Genomic DNA, 14,071 nt, shown 5'->3' with positions numbered 1-14,071 from the left:
TGCTGCCCGCTGATTGAAGTGGGCTGAATTCCCGGTGCAAGTTAAATTGCCCGGTGCCACATGAGGTGTTTTCAATGCAATGGGATCCGGCTCATCTTGTGTCATCAGAAATACATATTGTGCAGCAAACAGAGATGGACCTAGATTCAGAGCCATGACTGAGCAACAGCTCTGTCTGGAGGTTTCTTCCACTTCTTCCACTTTTAATTACTTTAATTAGCACCCCTATAGTGCCTAAGAGCTCCAGGCAGCATAAACCAGGGCCTCACCTGCTCGGTGCTGTACAAACACAGCACAATATGACCACCTGTGCCTCCACAGTGCTATTTTTCTTGTCTAGATTTGATTGCTGAGGGGAAATGTCCCTGCAAAAGAAGTGTGAACTACTACCGAGACAGAACGGCAAAGTTTTGCACTCGGGATAAGTGCATGCTCAGGACTGATTCTGCATTGGCCTTTATTTGGGGCCATCTTACAGATGTGCAGAGCACCTAGTACATTTTGGAGATGCGGATCATCTTCTCCCTGATTCAAGCTGAGTTGTGTCTTACTCCAAGAATGGGTCACTTGATATCAGTCGAGTCCACGCAGGAAGATCTGGTCTAATAATAATAACCATACATCTTGCTGGTCTGAATGTTGTAGCTTGTTCAGAAAAGTGGAAGCAATAGATGGGTTATCATTAATAAAAGGAAGGAGGAATAAAGAGAAGTAAACTCCCATGACATGGATTTTGATTACTTCCACAGGTTCCAGGCTATATTGCAAACTGTGCCAAGTCAGTCTGGTTCGCTCCTACTATTTTTCCTGTCTTCATCTCCTATTTGTGATACCTTCTTGTAAGCTGGAACATCAGCGGCTTTCCAAGATAGCTTTGTCCTTTGACATTTGGCAGAGGTGGGTTTTTTCCATTGTGTGCAATGGAAGTGGAGCGAGCAGTTTGTTTTGAACAGCCACCTTGAGTTCAGCAGAGCCAGCTGCCAAGCCGATCTCTATCTGTCTTCGTGCATCTTGGTGGACGTGGGACTTGCACAGCTGTAAAGATGCCGTGCATGGAGGCTGCCCGGCTGCGAAACATGCTGGATTTTGCAAAAAAAGAGAGAACTATGCTTTCATTGTCCAGTCCTAGAGAAGTGATTTTGTGGAGGGAGGCCCTCTTCATTTCTCCCCTGTTTGTTTTCCCTTCTGTAAAATGAGGTTTATCCCTGCTTTGGTGGGAAAGAGATCTTGATGCTTAATTAATAGTTCGTAAGAGGCTTTGAATAAAGGCAATTATGGCAGTGAATTTTCTTTCTAGTCTGGAACTTGCAGGGCTCTTGCTAATGAGATTAGAACATAAATTTGGAGCCTAAATTACTTGTTGCTTTTTCCCTTCTTCTTTTGAGAGCGTGTGTTTTCTAGGGAGTTGGTTTGTGGCATCTGGCAAGTAACCGTTATGGTAGGCAAGCTCTGATTCTGATCTCATCACCCATTTTAGCGGAGTTAAGTCTGATTTACACTGATGCAACAAGGGAGAGAGTCAAGCCCGCGGTTTGTGCATGTGCAAAAAAAGCAAAAGAAAATCCTGCCTTCATTTCACACAGAAATGGAGGCAAAACTAAGTATGGAAAATTGCCCGATGCAATTAGGGAAGGTTTTTTTCCGTCAGCATAATATTTTTTTGAGTCTGGGCCGCGGTTAAATGGCAATGCTTGCCGCTGTGATATATGATTTTCTGTTTCTTCCCTTGCTTTGTGATTCACTGTTGCTCGGCTTTCCTTCAGGTACTTTTACTATATAGTGCCTAGACAAGAAATCAGAACTAGCAGAATTGCAAATCAAGATTTCTGTGGATTTGCTGAATTAGCATATGCATGCACACCCTATCTCAACTGTCAGACTGAAAAGGACACTAGGAGAAACCTTAAAAATTGGGCTTGACAAATTCACTGCAGTTTTGGTGTGTTTTTCATCTCTCTGCAGCTTTTGCTAATCCTAGGGGGCAATGCGCATATGAACGAGAGACACTTTCTCATCCCGTGGTGAAGTGGGCGGTGATTTGTGCGTGAAAGATTGTGTTTCCTATCGAGATTATTGCAAAGTTGTGTCTCGGATTTGCTGACCACATCACATGAACCGAACTGCTATCCCAGCTGGCACTCGTTGCCAGCCTTGTGGGGGGCTGAGGACTGAACGGGGCTATAGACACGAGTCTAGGGAGCCGGTTCTTCTAGGGCTGGGCTGAGGCATGCCACCAGCTTTCCTACACGGTGCCTCTTCTATGAGCAAATGGTTTCCGTTTCCAGGGCTTTTAATCCAAGGGCCTTTCAGCAGCACTAAATTCACATGCTTTCTGCGCCCCCACCCCATCCTTAAACTCATATGGCTGAGTTCATGACAGCTGTAGTTTCCATGCCAATCAGGTGTGAGATCATAATTCAGCATTAGGGCTTCACTCCTGGACAATGCATAAGAAAGAGCTTGGACAAGGATGCAGATGATCTGTTCAGGTGCTAATAATGACAGAAAACAGAAGGCATAATATTGCAGAGAAAAGGGAAAGGCTGCATGGATAGTTCAGAGCAATAATCTCCGTCACAAATCACCTCTCTGTGAATCACCCCTGAACAGAGGGGATATTCCTTATTATTCACCGAACAGCTCAGACGGACAATTCCCAGATTATGTGCTGCTGTTGTACGATGTGGGGGAATTGCCTGCCATCCACCAGATGACTTGCTTAGCACTGGCTCTGATCTGTGGCTGAATATGAAAAACTTCTCGAACTCTAAAAGCAACAGGCTTTCTGGGGCGCCTTTTTTTTCCTGGATGTTTGCATTCACTACATTTCACTACCTGATCGAGATCGTCAAACATATTGGCCACTTATTTTCTGGATTTTTTAAAAATGCCCGCTGCTAAAGAATGACTGAAGAAAGCGATCTGTGCAAATGCCTTGCAAATCAAATGTATTTGGTGACGGCAGGTGGGATTTGGGGGGAGGGGGGGTGTTAGATAAATATTTGACCCTTTGTAACCAGCATAGTCTTTTATTATTTTAATTATTCCATTTTAATGATTCCATTTGGATCCCAGGCCGGATTTGGGTCTGATATGAGTCAACAGAGGTCTGTTCGCTCCAGGGGCATCAGGCTGAACGTCTGGCCCACTCTGTTTGAAAGCTCGGCTCTTTAAAACTGGCACGTTCGCGTTGGAATTTTCCAGTTTGCTATTACAAGCTTAATTTTTTTTTATCCCCCTACTGCTGTTTAGGAGAAAGAAACAAGTCTGCACAGGAATCGAAATCACCTGGAAAACGACTGGGCTGGTAACTGGAGCTCTTGCTGTTCGGCTGAACGTTTCAGGGCCGGATTCTCAGCGTTGTACGTTGGAGGAGCTGCTTGGATTTCGGTGGGGGTGGGCTGATTTACCCACCCCTTAGCTATTATCTCTGGGGTTCCTATTTGAACAGCGAAGCGGGTTGGCACGCAGGATCAGTGTCCCTCACTCTGTTGTGCTGGCCTAGCTTAATTTTCTTCCGTTCTCCCTGCAACGGGCTGTCCAGCGCGCTCGAGAAGACGTCTCCCTGCCTTCCCCTTGCTGGCGTGCTGTTGCAACTGCCCAGTTTCAATGCCCTGGTGAAGGGGACTATGAAAGTGTTAACGGGATTTTCATTTGCAGCTGGAGCAAAACAGAATGAGGTCTCGTTTCCAAACAATGAGCTGTTTGTATAATCAGCCATGCCAGCCACATCTGGGACAAGCAGACTAATGAGATTCTGGCATTCAAGACACGGGGAGGCCCAAGTCAGACAACACCTGTAGCTCTGTACAAATCAACCGTGGTTTGCAGGGCTTGTGGGGGGTCTCTAGAAAAACAGCTACTAGGCATGGTTTCTACCATGGAGTTGGACATTGCTTGGTTTAAGTATTATGGTGCAATGGGAAGAAAAGTCTGGCAAGGCTTTATGATAATGAATCACTCAGTGACTGTCACTAATCCTGCCACTTGCCCTAGTTATATAGCACTATATTGCTATTAGGACATTTCCTTTCACTATCACTATGTGATGGCAGAGAGCGTGCCTCCCCTCCTCAAAGTGTTGCTGTGAAACGGCTACCGTTCCCTACACCAGATGCAGCTGCAAGGGGGGAAAAAAGCCTCCCTGTCCATCTTCTTTGGGACATTTCAGAAGTGAAGGGGCACTATCACGGCAAGACAACATGGCTAGGGGCTGCACGCTGAGCCCTTTGCGAACCACAAGGATTTTACAGGGAAGTGTAGGTAATGCCTATCTTGAACTATACAGCTTCAGGCTCCTCTTTCATTTGTCTAGCCAGCCTTTACTCTGCTGCTTACTCATGAAAGACGTATAATTTAAGGGGCTTTCATCTGGATGATTTTGGAGGGAGTGTCACTGGTATCTTATCCAACTTCCACCTGGCACCATGCAGCTCCTGTGCCAAGGCAGATCTTGTTCCTCTGGGTTAATGACTGAAAGGAGTTCACCTAACCTGTTCTCCCATCCCTTCACTTAGAGCAGGGGCTGCTTTGTCCCCAATATCTTTTTACATGTCAGCTACTCCAGTCTCCCAAGGGGAAGGGGTGACTAAAAGACAGGGGAAGCCTCTCCTAGCAGCTGAAGGCAGACTCACCAGGTTGATTTCCCAGCCTGATGCTCGGACTCCCTGGCAGCTGAGACAAGCTTCACATGCCTGAGCCTTCCCTGTAAACCCACAGGTCTTGCAGCACCATGTGAACTCATGGTACCTGCACGTGGCCTGCCTCTCTTCAGGTCTCCATGTGAGATATTCACAGTGCTCCTTTAGTCTCTTGGCAGTATAATTGCCTGCACTGGCATGGCTCTTCTTAGTCACTGCCTCCCATTCCCTACTGGCATGGCTCTTCTTAACCACTGCCCCCCATTCCCTAGTAGGGTCCTAAGGGAAAGACAATGCAGGTGGATTATTAATGCTGACTTGCTCTAGGTTTGTTTGGTGGGGAATGATACCCTAGTGAGCTGTCCTCCATGCATGGTCAAGTCAAGTCAGTCCCAAGGCCGCTGCAGCCGTGTGGCGTACGTTAGATGCTGTGCATCATTGGTGATTCTTCGGGCAAAGTGACTTGGCGGTGCCCATCTCCTCTCCAGGTACCCCCCCTGTATGGCCTGACTCAAACGATTCCCTACAGGGAGGCAGGGAGTAGGGTGGCATTTGTTTTTATGGGCCTAGGCATTTTGCAAGGAGTCAACCGAGGGATAAAGTGCACGAATGAGAAATAGGACACAGGAACGGAGGGGGCTGGACTCGATGATCTCACAAGATCCTTTCCAGCCCCAAATGTCTATGAATCACAGTCAAGTGTTCAACCCCCAAATTATCCCATTATCAACACAATAGCTTTGGGCTTGACAGCCATCATCATGACCATAGGCAGTGGGACACTGCAAAGTGCTGCTTGTTGACTTCCCGGAGAAGGAACCTTAGTAATCCTTAGGTGGATGAACAGGATTTGAGTCCAGTTCGACTGCAGATGATGGAAACCCCAAGTTTCCTCAGCAACAATGACCCATGACAGCTGAGAAACCTGGAAGGATACAGGAGGAGGGGAGATCATCAAGGAGAAGGGTTAAGTAAGATCTCCAAATGGACAAGACTCAGGCTACCGGCCCTTGGAGAAATCCAGAGGATTTGGGCTATAGGTTGCAATCATGCCAGGGTTTTTTATACCCATGGTGCCTAGTCCAGCAGGGAAACCCAGTAGCAGTAAGGGTAGCACAACCCTGGATTACAGTGGCAAGCTGTGCTACATGCAGCCCAAAGGGCATGTCAGTTTTCAGGCATTTAGCAGTTTTTCCAAGTTTTCTCTCTCAGTGATTTGCCAAAGAAGTTTCTGCCACATTGAATCTGGTGATTAAAGGTCTCAGTGCTCATGCATTTGGCTGGCAAGATGAGTCCCCCTATTTCATTTCCCCTTTTTACCTCCTCTTACACTCCTTTTTAACGCCTGGTAAAACTCTATCGTTGTATAGGTGGGCATACTTGTATGAATACATCCATGCAGATCCTTCCTACCCTCGTTGGCAGGGATGGTTATCTGCATATGGCTATACTGGTGTGGGCAATTATTTCCACTGGAGGTCCACTTAATGAGTTTTGGTGAAAAGTTTACATGCATGAATAAAGCCGCTATACCCATGCATGCAAGCATTGCCTCCTTTTGGCTTGCGTTAGGGCATTGCAACCCTACTTTTCTATGGTTCTGGGATTTGCAATCCTACTTTCCTTCCTGATTTCTAGGGTGGTATTTGCCTTTTGGCCCCAGAGCCCCTTTCCCTCCCCAAAAATGGTCCAATGGATAAGCAAAGCATGGAGAAAGGAAAAAGCCAGCAGGCAAACAGAGCTCTAGGGATGAAAACAAATGAAAGCCAGGCTGGCTGGCAGTCCCAAGTCCTTTGAAAGGCCATTGCAACCCATTCAGATGAAGAAATTAGAGAGCAGCGGCTTGCAGCCTTGTGTGCAGCTCTGTTTCCTGCTGCTGGCTGGATTCAAACTTGCCGCTGAGCCCTGCCTCCTTTCCAGCTCTGGGGGCTGGTTGGAGAAAGCAGATCAGGAAAGAGATCAAGGCATAGGGAAGGGGGGAAAAAATCACCCCATGCCACACATTCAATTCCTCTTTCCCTGCCTGCAAAACTTTTCCCACCCCCTTTCTCTCCAGTGGAAGGGGGCTGAGCTCTGCAGCCTGCTCTAAACTCTGATTTGCTGCATTGGCTCTCGACTGACAATCTCTGGCATCTGCTTTAAAAGAAGGGGAAAAAAAAAGTTTTCACTCCTCGAGCAGGCAGGGGAAGGGGGACATCACTTCAGGACAGCCCCAGAAGGATCAGACCAGGAGCTGCAGCAGGAGCTGGGGAGGAAAGAAGGACCTGGGACATCCAGCCAAGAAGCCAAGCTCCTAGCAAACTAAAGCAGCAGCAGCAGAAAAAGTTGAGCCTCCACCCAAGTTATTCCCAATCAGACCCAAACAGCAATCTCATGGCTTTATAAAAAAAAAAAAAAATCATAATAATAATTGCTTCTTTTTGGGGTGTGGGGAGGAAGAATTCCTGAACCTTTGCCTTTGATCTGCTTTTTACACCAGACCTAAGGTTGGCTGAGCATTTGCACAGTACCCCCAAGTCAAGCCCCTTTTTTATTGTGGACCATGGATACACACACAAGGTGGAAAAGGAGAAGTTGGATAAGGACCTGCCCACAAAGTCTAGCAATATTTCTCCTCTATGCAATTTCTCAAAGCAATGCAGGTAAGTCACTTTTTTTTTTTTTAAATGTGCCTTCTTTGTGTACTTAATACATGCCTGCCTGCAGGCTACACAATCTCTCTCTGTCTCTCTCTCCCTCTTTTCCCTTAGCCTTGTTAAAACACGATTGCATGAGTAATGGTGTTGTCATCTGTGCGGGGAGCAACCCTATGGGTGAGCTCGCTGGCGAGTTGGGAGAGGGGTTTGTGCCCAGGAGGAATCAAGGCTGCTTTCTATTGTGTTTTGCAGAACATTTGGCTTTCCTTAGCCAATGCATTCCAAAAAAAGTTTAGCTGCCTAAGTCCTCTCAAAGCCATTTGTCAGGGGGCCCATAAAAGGGAGAAAACTTAAAACACAATACTTTTTTTCCGCCCCCCCACCTCCCTTCTTAAACCAGAGCAGTAGCCAGGGTCTTAAAAAAAAAATCAATGTGTATTTCCCCTGCCTGAAACATCTCTTCTTTGCATAGTTCCTGGTGCAAGAGTGCAAAGGTTTTGTTTTTTTTCCAAGAAGGAATCTGTTCCCTTCTCTCCCAGATCAAAGCAGGGGATCCTGGTGCACAAAAGCTTTGCAAACTTTTCTTTTATAAACTTAGAAAGCGGACGCCCCCTATTGTGCCCAGTCTGTACTTTGTTAACCCAAGTTTGTACCCCCCCCACCGCTTTCATTCACTTTTGCTGAGTTTGGAAAAGTTGCAATGCAAAGAATTTCCATATGTCACTTTTTTTTAAAGTTCTGGAGAAACAGGACTTGAGCCCTTGATTTTTGTCAATGAAGCACTTAGGTTTAATAATGACCTTGAAAGAAAAGGGTGGTGTTAATGGGCACAGTCACAATTATGAACTGATGAGCATTTAATGAATGTGGGAGTTCTTTGAACTCACAAGGGCTTAACTCTGTAGGGGGCTTAATGATAGCAGTCATCTGAAAATGTGAAGGAAGAGCAATTTTTATTTCCGATCTCCTTTTAAAGGGACTTTGGCCTTGCCTTCTCTAACAATTCATCCCAATCTGGAGGTCTGAAGACTTTAGATAGGACCAGGAGGGAGTTTTTCACGACTGGCAAAATGTAGAAGGCTTGTAGAAGGTAGTTAACAGCAAAGTGAAATCCCAGTGACTTTTATACATGTAAAACATCTTGTCTTTGGTTTTAATTCTGAAATTGCTGTATATCTTTCTGTCTGCTTTGCCAGTAGTGGTTTCTGGGACGGTTGTGTGTTACCAAGACCTTGTCTGGTGGGATTTAGAGCATAAGGGAATGAATATTGATATTGCTATTTCAAGTTTCTTCCAATTTCAATCTTTTTTTTTTTTCTTAAGAGAGGGAGGGGTTTTCTCGGCAGCAGTCTACCAGAAATGAAAAACCTCCTTTATTTATCATATGGTGTATAAAAAAATACCTATGAAGCATCGTTGGTGCAAAACCTGTCATCTCAGTGCTCCCAGTTGTTGTATACATAGCATACAGATGTTGTATAGCATGACAGATCTGTTACCCGGAGCAGTCCGGTGTGGCTGGAAGGAGATGAGATGTGCTGTTAGTTCATTTTGATGTTGTGAGATTGGAAAGAATATATATATTTTTGGGGATAGTCTCTTGGAAAGGGTCAGCTCACCTTGCTGGCCACTCTGCTGTAGACAGATGGCTATACCACCAGTAATTTCAGTCCTTTCCATGGGAGGAAGGCAAAACTTTTGCAATACTCTGGCAGTGCAGCCCGGGTGATATGCATTTCAGTCGTGCCGTAGCCTCTTGGACTTCTTGTCTGGTAGAGTATGTTCTTTGGATTGTCTTTAGGGTGAGGTTTGGCTCCTGACGAAGTCACTTGGAGGCTGCCCACTGCCTGCACTGCCTTGCGGATCAGACTCCTAATGCAGTGTCAGCTTGGAGGTTTGTCCATAAAATGAATTGCAACGTGGGAGGCTCCCCTGGCAGCGCAGAGACATCTCGCTGCTCAGAGCAGCACCTCTCCGTGAAGCGAGAAGCCTTGAAGTTTCCTAAGGAGTTTCCTAGTAGGATATTGGATTAGGCGGAGGAGGGAGGAGCCAGTTTAGAGCAATCCGTGGCAATGCCTAGCGTTCTTTTACGCTGATTAATTTTTTCCTCCTGCAAAGCTGTCTTTCCGCCTCTGTTTCATCCCACTTTCTTTAAATGGCTAAACCAAAACCGAAACAGTAAATAGCACGGAATGAAGTGACCAGTCTCTTCCTTGCACCCCCTAAGGACCAAAAATACATCTTTTTTCTTTATGGAATTGAACAGAGACACAGTTATTTGCAAATAGTCCTTTATTCGGAAGGGATGGGCATGAGGGTGATCCTCAGTGGTCTCCTTCCAAGCTATGGCTACTGCCCCTCTTTGTAAATGATGTCATGCTAAAGAGCTCAGCCAGCATTGGAGTCGCCAATCCTCATCAAAATGCATCAGGTTTCTGGGTGAATATTTTTGGAAGCAGCCATTTCCTTTAGTGGTAAAGAAAAGGGTAATGAGAATACACAAGCCCCGCTTTTAAAAGAAACAAAAACTCTGGAGACGATGAAGTATCTTGTTACTGTCTGTTGCTTCTCTCCTTGGCTGATTCCCAGAAGTCTAGACTGACCTAAAAAATATTATTCATAGTCTTTGGCCTGTTATGGGCTGTCTTTGTTTAATATTTTGCCAATTGAAATGAGTGAGGTGCTTCTGCAAGAAGAAATATGACCCTGTTAGTTGGGAATGGAGGATGGGTCCGTTTTTTGCGTTGCACTGCCCCCGTTGCGAGGTTACCAAGAAAGGAGACCATTTATATTGACTTGGAGCAGAAGTTTATTGATAATTTCCTTTTTACAAAGCTACAATAATATCTTTTCCATTCCGAGGTTGGCATGGGTGCATCTGATTTGCATTTATTCAAGGAAACAATATATACCCTAAGGACACAGAGTTGAATCTTCTCGTTCCCTATTTTTCCAGGTCTGTGACAACTGCATGAGACAACTGTGTCACGATTGACTGGTGCAAGCTCATCATTAGGTTGGCGTGGTGCCTCCTGGTTACATGAGTAAGCTGCAGCCTAGTGATAGTACGCCTCCTGCCGACATCTGCCAATTAAAACAATTCTCCGTGTGCCTTGATAATGTGGTTTGCATTTTCTTTGCTTTCATACCCACATGCTCTGTGCCAGGCGAGATGAAAGGGGAAGAGTAGGTGGAGATGAAAGGTTAAGAGTAGAGATGAAAGGGTAGGAGTAGTTGTGTTTGCAAAAGAAAGTCATGGCACATAACTTGGGTTCCTGCAACATAATGAAGATTATCCACGTCAAGGAAATATAATGAAGGTTAAGTTTATCCATGTTGAGGAAATGTAATGAAGATGACCCCTGTTGAGGAAATATGAGGGTTTTTTAGACCTATAGAGAAGGGTGTTTTGTGGGAGAATCAGGTAACATGCCAGATTTTTTGGAAGGTCCATCTAAAATCCCTTTCTACCTTGGTCTTCATCTTATTCAAACTTCCCTTGTTAATTGGGGATTGCCTACAGATTGAAATCTCATTGAGTGTGTTTTGGTTGGCTTCTTCTCTCTCCACATAGCATGCTTACCAGCAACTATATTGTACGTGCTATCCAATATAGCACATTATAATTATAAAGCAATTTTTTCACTTTGTGTATCTCAAAATATGCTTTAAGAAGAGATTCGTATGAGATCTGGGGAAACCTGGAGTCCTTTAAAACAATAAAATTCGAGTGAACATTGGTCATGTGTTTCTTTACCCTGGGAAGGATAGGATGCTCACTGGTATTTTGGTGTCTAATATCCACTGATGTCATGTCATCAGCAGGAATTAGGGCCTTAAATACCTGTAAAGATGTGGAATCAATTGATTTCTTTGGATGTTGAATAAGAAGCTTTAGGCTAGCTCACAAAATACCATTATCTCTACTTTGTCTCTTTTGAGGAATGTCTGCTCCAAACTTCCCCACACTGCATGGGTTCTAGCCATTGATCCAAAAGATGCATATGAAGTGCTTATATATATAATACACACACACACACACACACACACATATTATGGTGGGGTAGGCAGCGGTACAGGCACAAATAAGCAAGGGCATGCATGTACAAAAATCTAGACCTCTTGCTTTGGAGAGCATGCCTTTTATTGGGTCGACTAAGAAATTGCAAAAAAAAAAAATTTTTCTGCAAGCTTTTGGGCTCTCACACCCTTCATCAGGCTCAGTGCATGCATGTGGCATATTTAATGAATGCAGAGACATTAGCATCAAGTGTCATATATTCATGGCTCTGATGATTCCCATTCTTGACTTGAGAAACAGGTCTGTGTGAGCAGAGTTTCCAGGAAACTTTGCTCTGTTTGGGCGGGGTGGGAAACAAAGAGAGAGTTGGCAGTTCATTGCTTCCCTTTGTCCTCCTCCTCTATCCCTACATTGTCCCCTCACTTTAATCTTTTTTCCAAATTTGAAGTATGTTTCTTGGAACAGAAGTTCAGTGTTAGAAAAGGGACGATCCATATCTCAAAGTGGCCTTTTCTACCTCCCACTAAAGTCAGTGGAAAGACTCTCATTGATTTTGAAGGGACTTTGGTTCTGGTCCATAAAGGATAAGGCATCTTTACACATCTGTGAGTATTTAATCTGCTTTTAAGATTCCAAGTACTCTGAATTAATATTACTGTAAAAAGAGTTGGATCATATTTCCAGTACAATTCTCATTTCTTGGTGGATGGAACATTTGATGACATGTGAAATAGCATAAACCTATTGAAAAGGCTGTCTTGTCATTGTGGTGATTATTCATAAATGGTTTGACTGGATCTTCTCAGAGGTACCAGAGGTACCTACCTGAGGTAGGACATTTGAAGGCATTATTTCCATTCATTAGGAGGAAAGTGTTGGGGAAAGTGCATCTCAATCCCTGAAGTGCCTTTGAAAACCAAAGCTGTAGAACCTGACCTCTGTAACACAAGCCAGAGATCTCTGCCAGGAAGGGAATAATCCTTCCTTGTTACATGATTGAATTCAATAGGACCAATTTGTTATTAAACAAATGCGCATCTGTTAATATGTACTTCGTATGCAGCTAGGAAATGTAGGAAGAGCAATGGTAGCTGGTGCCTTCTGTTGTTCATTAGTTGTCAGCAGACACAGCAGTATCCTGCAGAGATAGTGGGAAGAGGCCAGGAGAAGACTCTTCTCTTCCCTTTGAATTTCATAGTCCTCTGTGCATTATTTTATCCGTTTGCAATAGGCTTTGATCACATCGTGTTTCATCCAGGCAGAGGAGAAGTGGTCAGGGTGCTGGCGCCATTAATGCTGGTGAAGTACTTCGTGGTCTACCACGATTAGGTGTGTTGGATCGTTATATTATATCAGAATATTGGATGAGAGAAAAACAGCAACAACCTCTCTGCTTGATTTTAAGGTTTCTTATAAATTGTAGCAGACCATAATGATCCCCTGCATTTTGGCATCCACCAGCACACAACTGTGTAATTTCACTGACTTCAGTGATTTGGCATCAATGAATGGTGAGCACGGTGGGTAACCTTGGTGAGCAAGGTGGTAAGCAGTGATTTGGCATCAGTGACGGTAAGCAAGGGCAGAGTGGTCTTTCTCTAGTTTGACCACAGTGGCTCCGTTGCTATAATGAATATAGAGTGCTAAAACCCTGAAGCAAAAGCAATAGTGGCATGCTCTAGATGTCCTAGAGATGCAAGCTGTCCACCTGGGGAGAGGAGATCCGCGATGGGACTTGCCAGTGTTATGGCTTTGTGTTGAGCAATCCCATTTACTCATCAGGTGCTGATTACTATGAATCATCAGTATAGCCCCTAAAGTCATGCCATGCCAATACATTCCTTATCCAGAAGAGCTGGTAATCTAAAATAGGCAAAGGGACATAGGGCACAGGATAACAATTCAAGTAATGGAGAATGCAGGAAGGTAGCTGGGACGAATAGCCTAGGTCTGTTAATTAAATCAGTAGAAGCTTAAAGTTGGGCATGCTTACATCCCCCAGGTATTAATTATTATTTGTATAGTGCCTATGGTAGGTTAAGTAAAAATGGGCCTGCATCGGGGATATGCATTAGTTTTCACATTGCTGCAGCTCCACTGGCTTTCAGAGGATTATTTTCCTGTATTAATGAAATCAGAATTGAGGATGAGGTCTTTGTTCCAAGGAGCTTAAGGCTAAACTAGGGGCATGCCGAAGGAGGATGAAGCATGCGGGGTGAACAAGACTGAAATGAGGCAGCGTCTTGCTAATTCCATGATTTTGTTCTATATTGCTCTGTGTTAGTACGAAGGGAGGGGCTCTTTTTTAATAAGAAATGTGCCCTCCGCACAGAGGGATCCAGGGATAGCTAGCTGACTTTCAAATTGACACTGCAGCATCTACATGTAGCCAGTCCCCTTGTCTGGCCCTGAGACACGCCATGATACCCTGGTACATGTTCGGTCTTGTTAAAACGATGATGTCATGGAGACTTTTTAAATCAGAAGTGTTCTTATCAAAAAAATATTTTATTTAAAATATGCTGGTTTGCAGGTAAATGAAAATGTTGGTTATGGTTTTGATTTTTTTTAAAAACCAGACACCTAAAAATGTAGAGTAGAAACTTATTAGTTCTTCACTGTGTTTTTATCTCAACGGCTGTGGGTTGAGGTGTGTATAGTTCCACACAGCTTCTTCCTTGGGACGTCTCCCCCGCTTCTCACCTGGGGCCCTGATACCTCTGAAGATGCAGAAATTGGCATGTGTGGAGTCTCTCGCGGGATTGGGACCTAGC

General features: G+C 44.6%; 1 protein-coding gene across 2 annotated transcripts in view; it reads left to right on the top strand.

Moving 5' to 3' along the window:
- The first annotated feature begins 6,696 nt into the window (after positions 1-6,696).
- The window catches only part of COL5A1 (collagen type V alpha 1 chain), a 225,467-nt gene continuing 218,092 nt past the window's right edge, over positions 6,697-14,071 (top strand). The window contains exon 1 of one of the 2 annotated variants that reach the window (XM_090022599.1): positions 6,697-7,282. In XM_090022599.1, coding sequence (XP_089878725.1) covers positions 7,183-7,282 — 100 coding nt within the window. In that variant the 5' untranslated portion in view covers positions 6,697-7,182. The remainder of the gene's footprint in view (positions 7,283-14,071) is intronic. The other variant, XM_090022598.1, reaches the window with a different exon arrangement.

The sequence above is a fragment of the Crocodylus siamensis genome, chromosome 11 (genome assembly GCF_052110815.1).
Source record: "Crocodylus siamensis isolate JL-2025a chromosome 11, ASM5211081v1, whole genome shotgun sequence".
NCBI classification, from domain to species: domain Eukaryota; kingdom Metazoa; phylum Chordata; order Crocodylia; family Crocodylidae; genus Crocodylus; species Crocodylus siamensis.
Note: the sequence above shows the minus strand (reverse complement) of the source record. Positions and strands in the feature narration are given on the sequence as shown.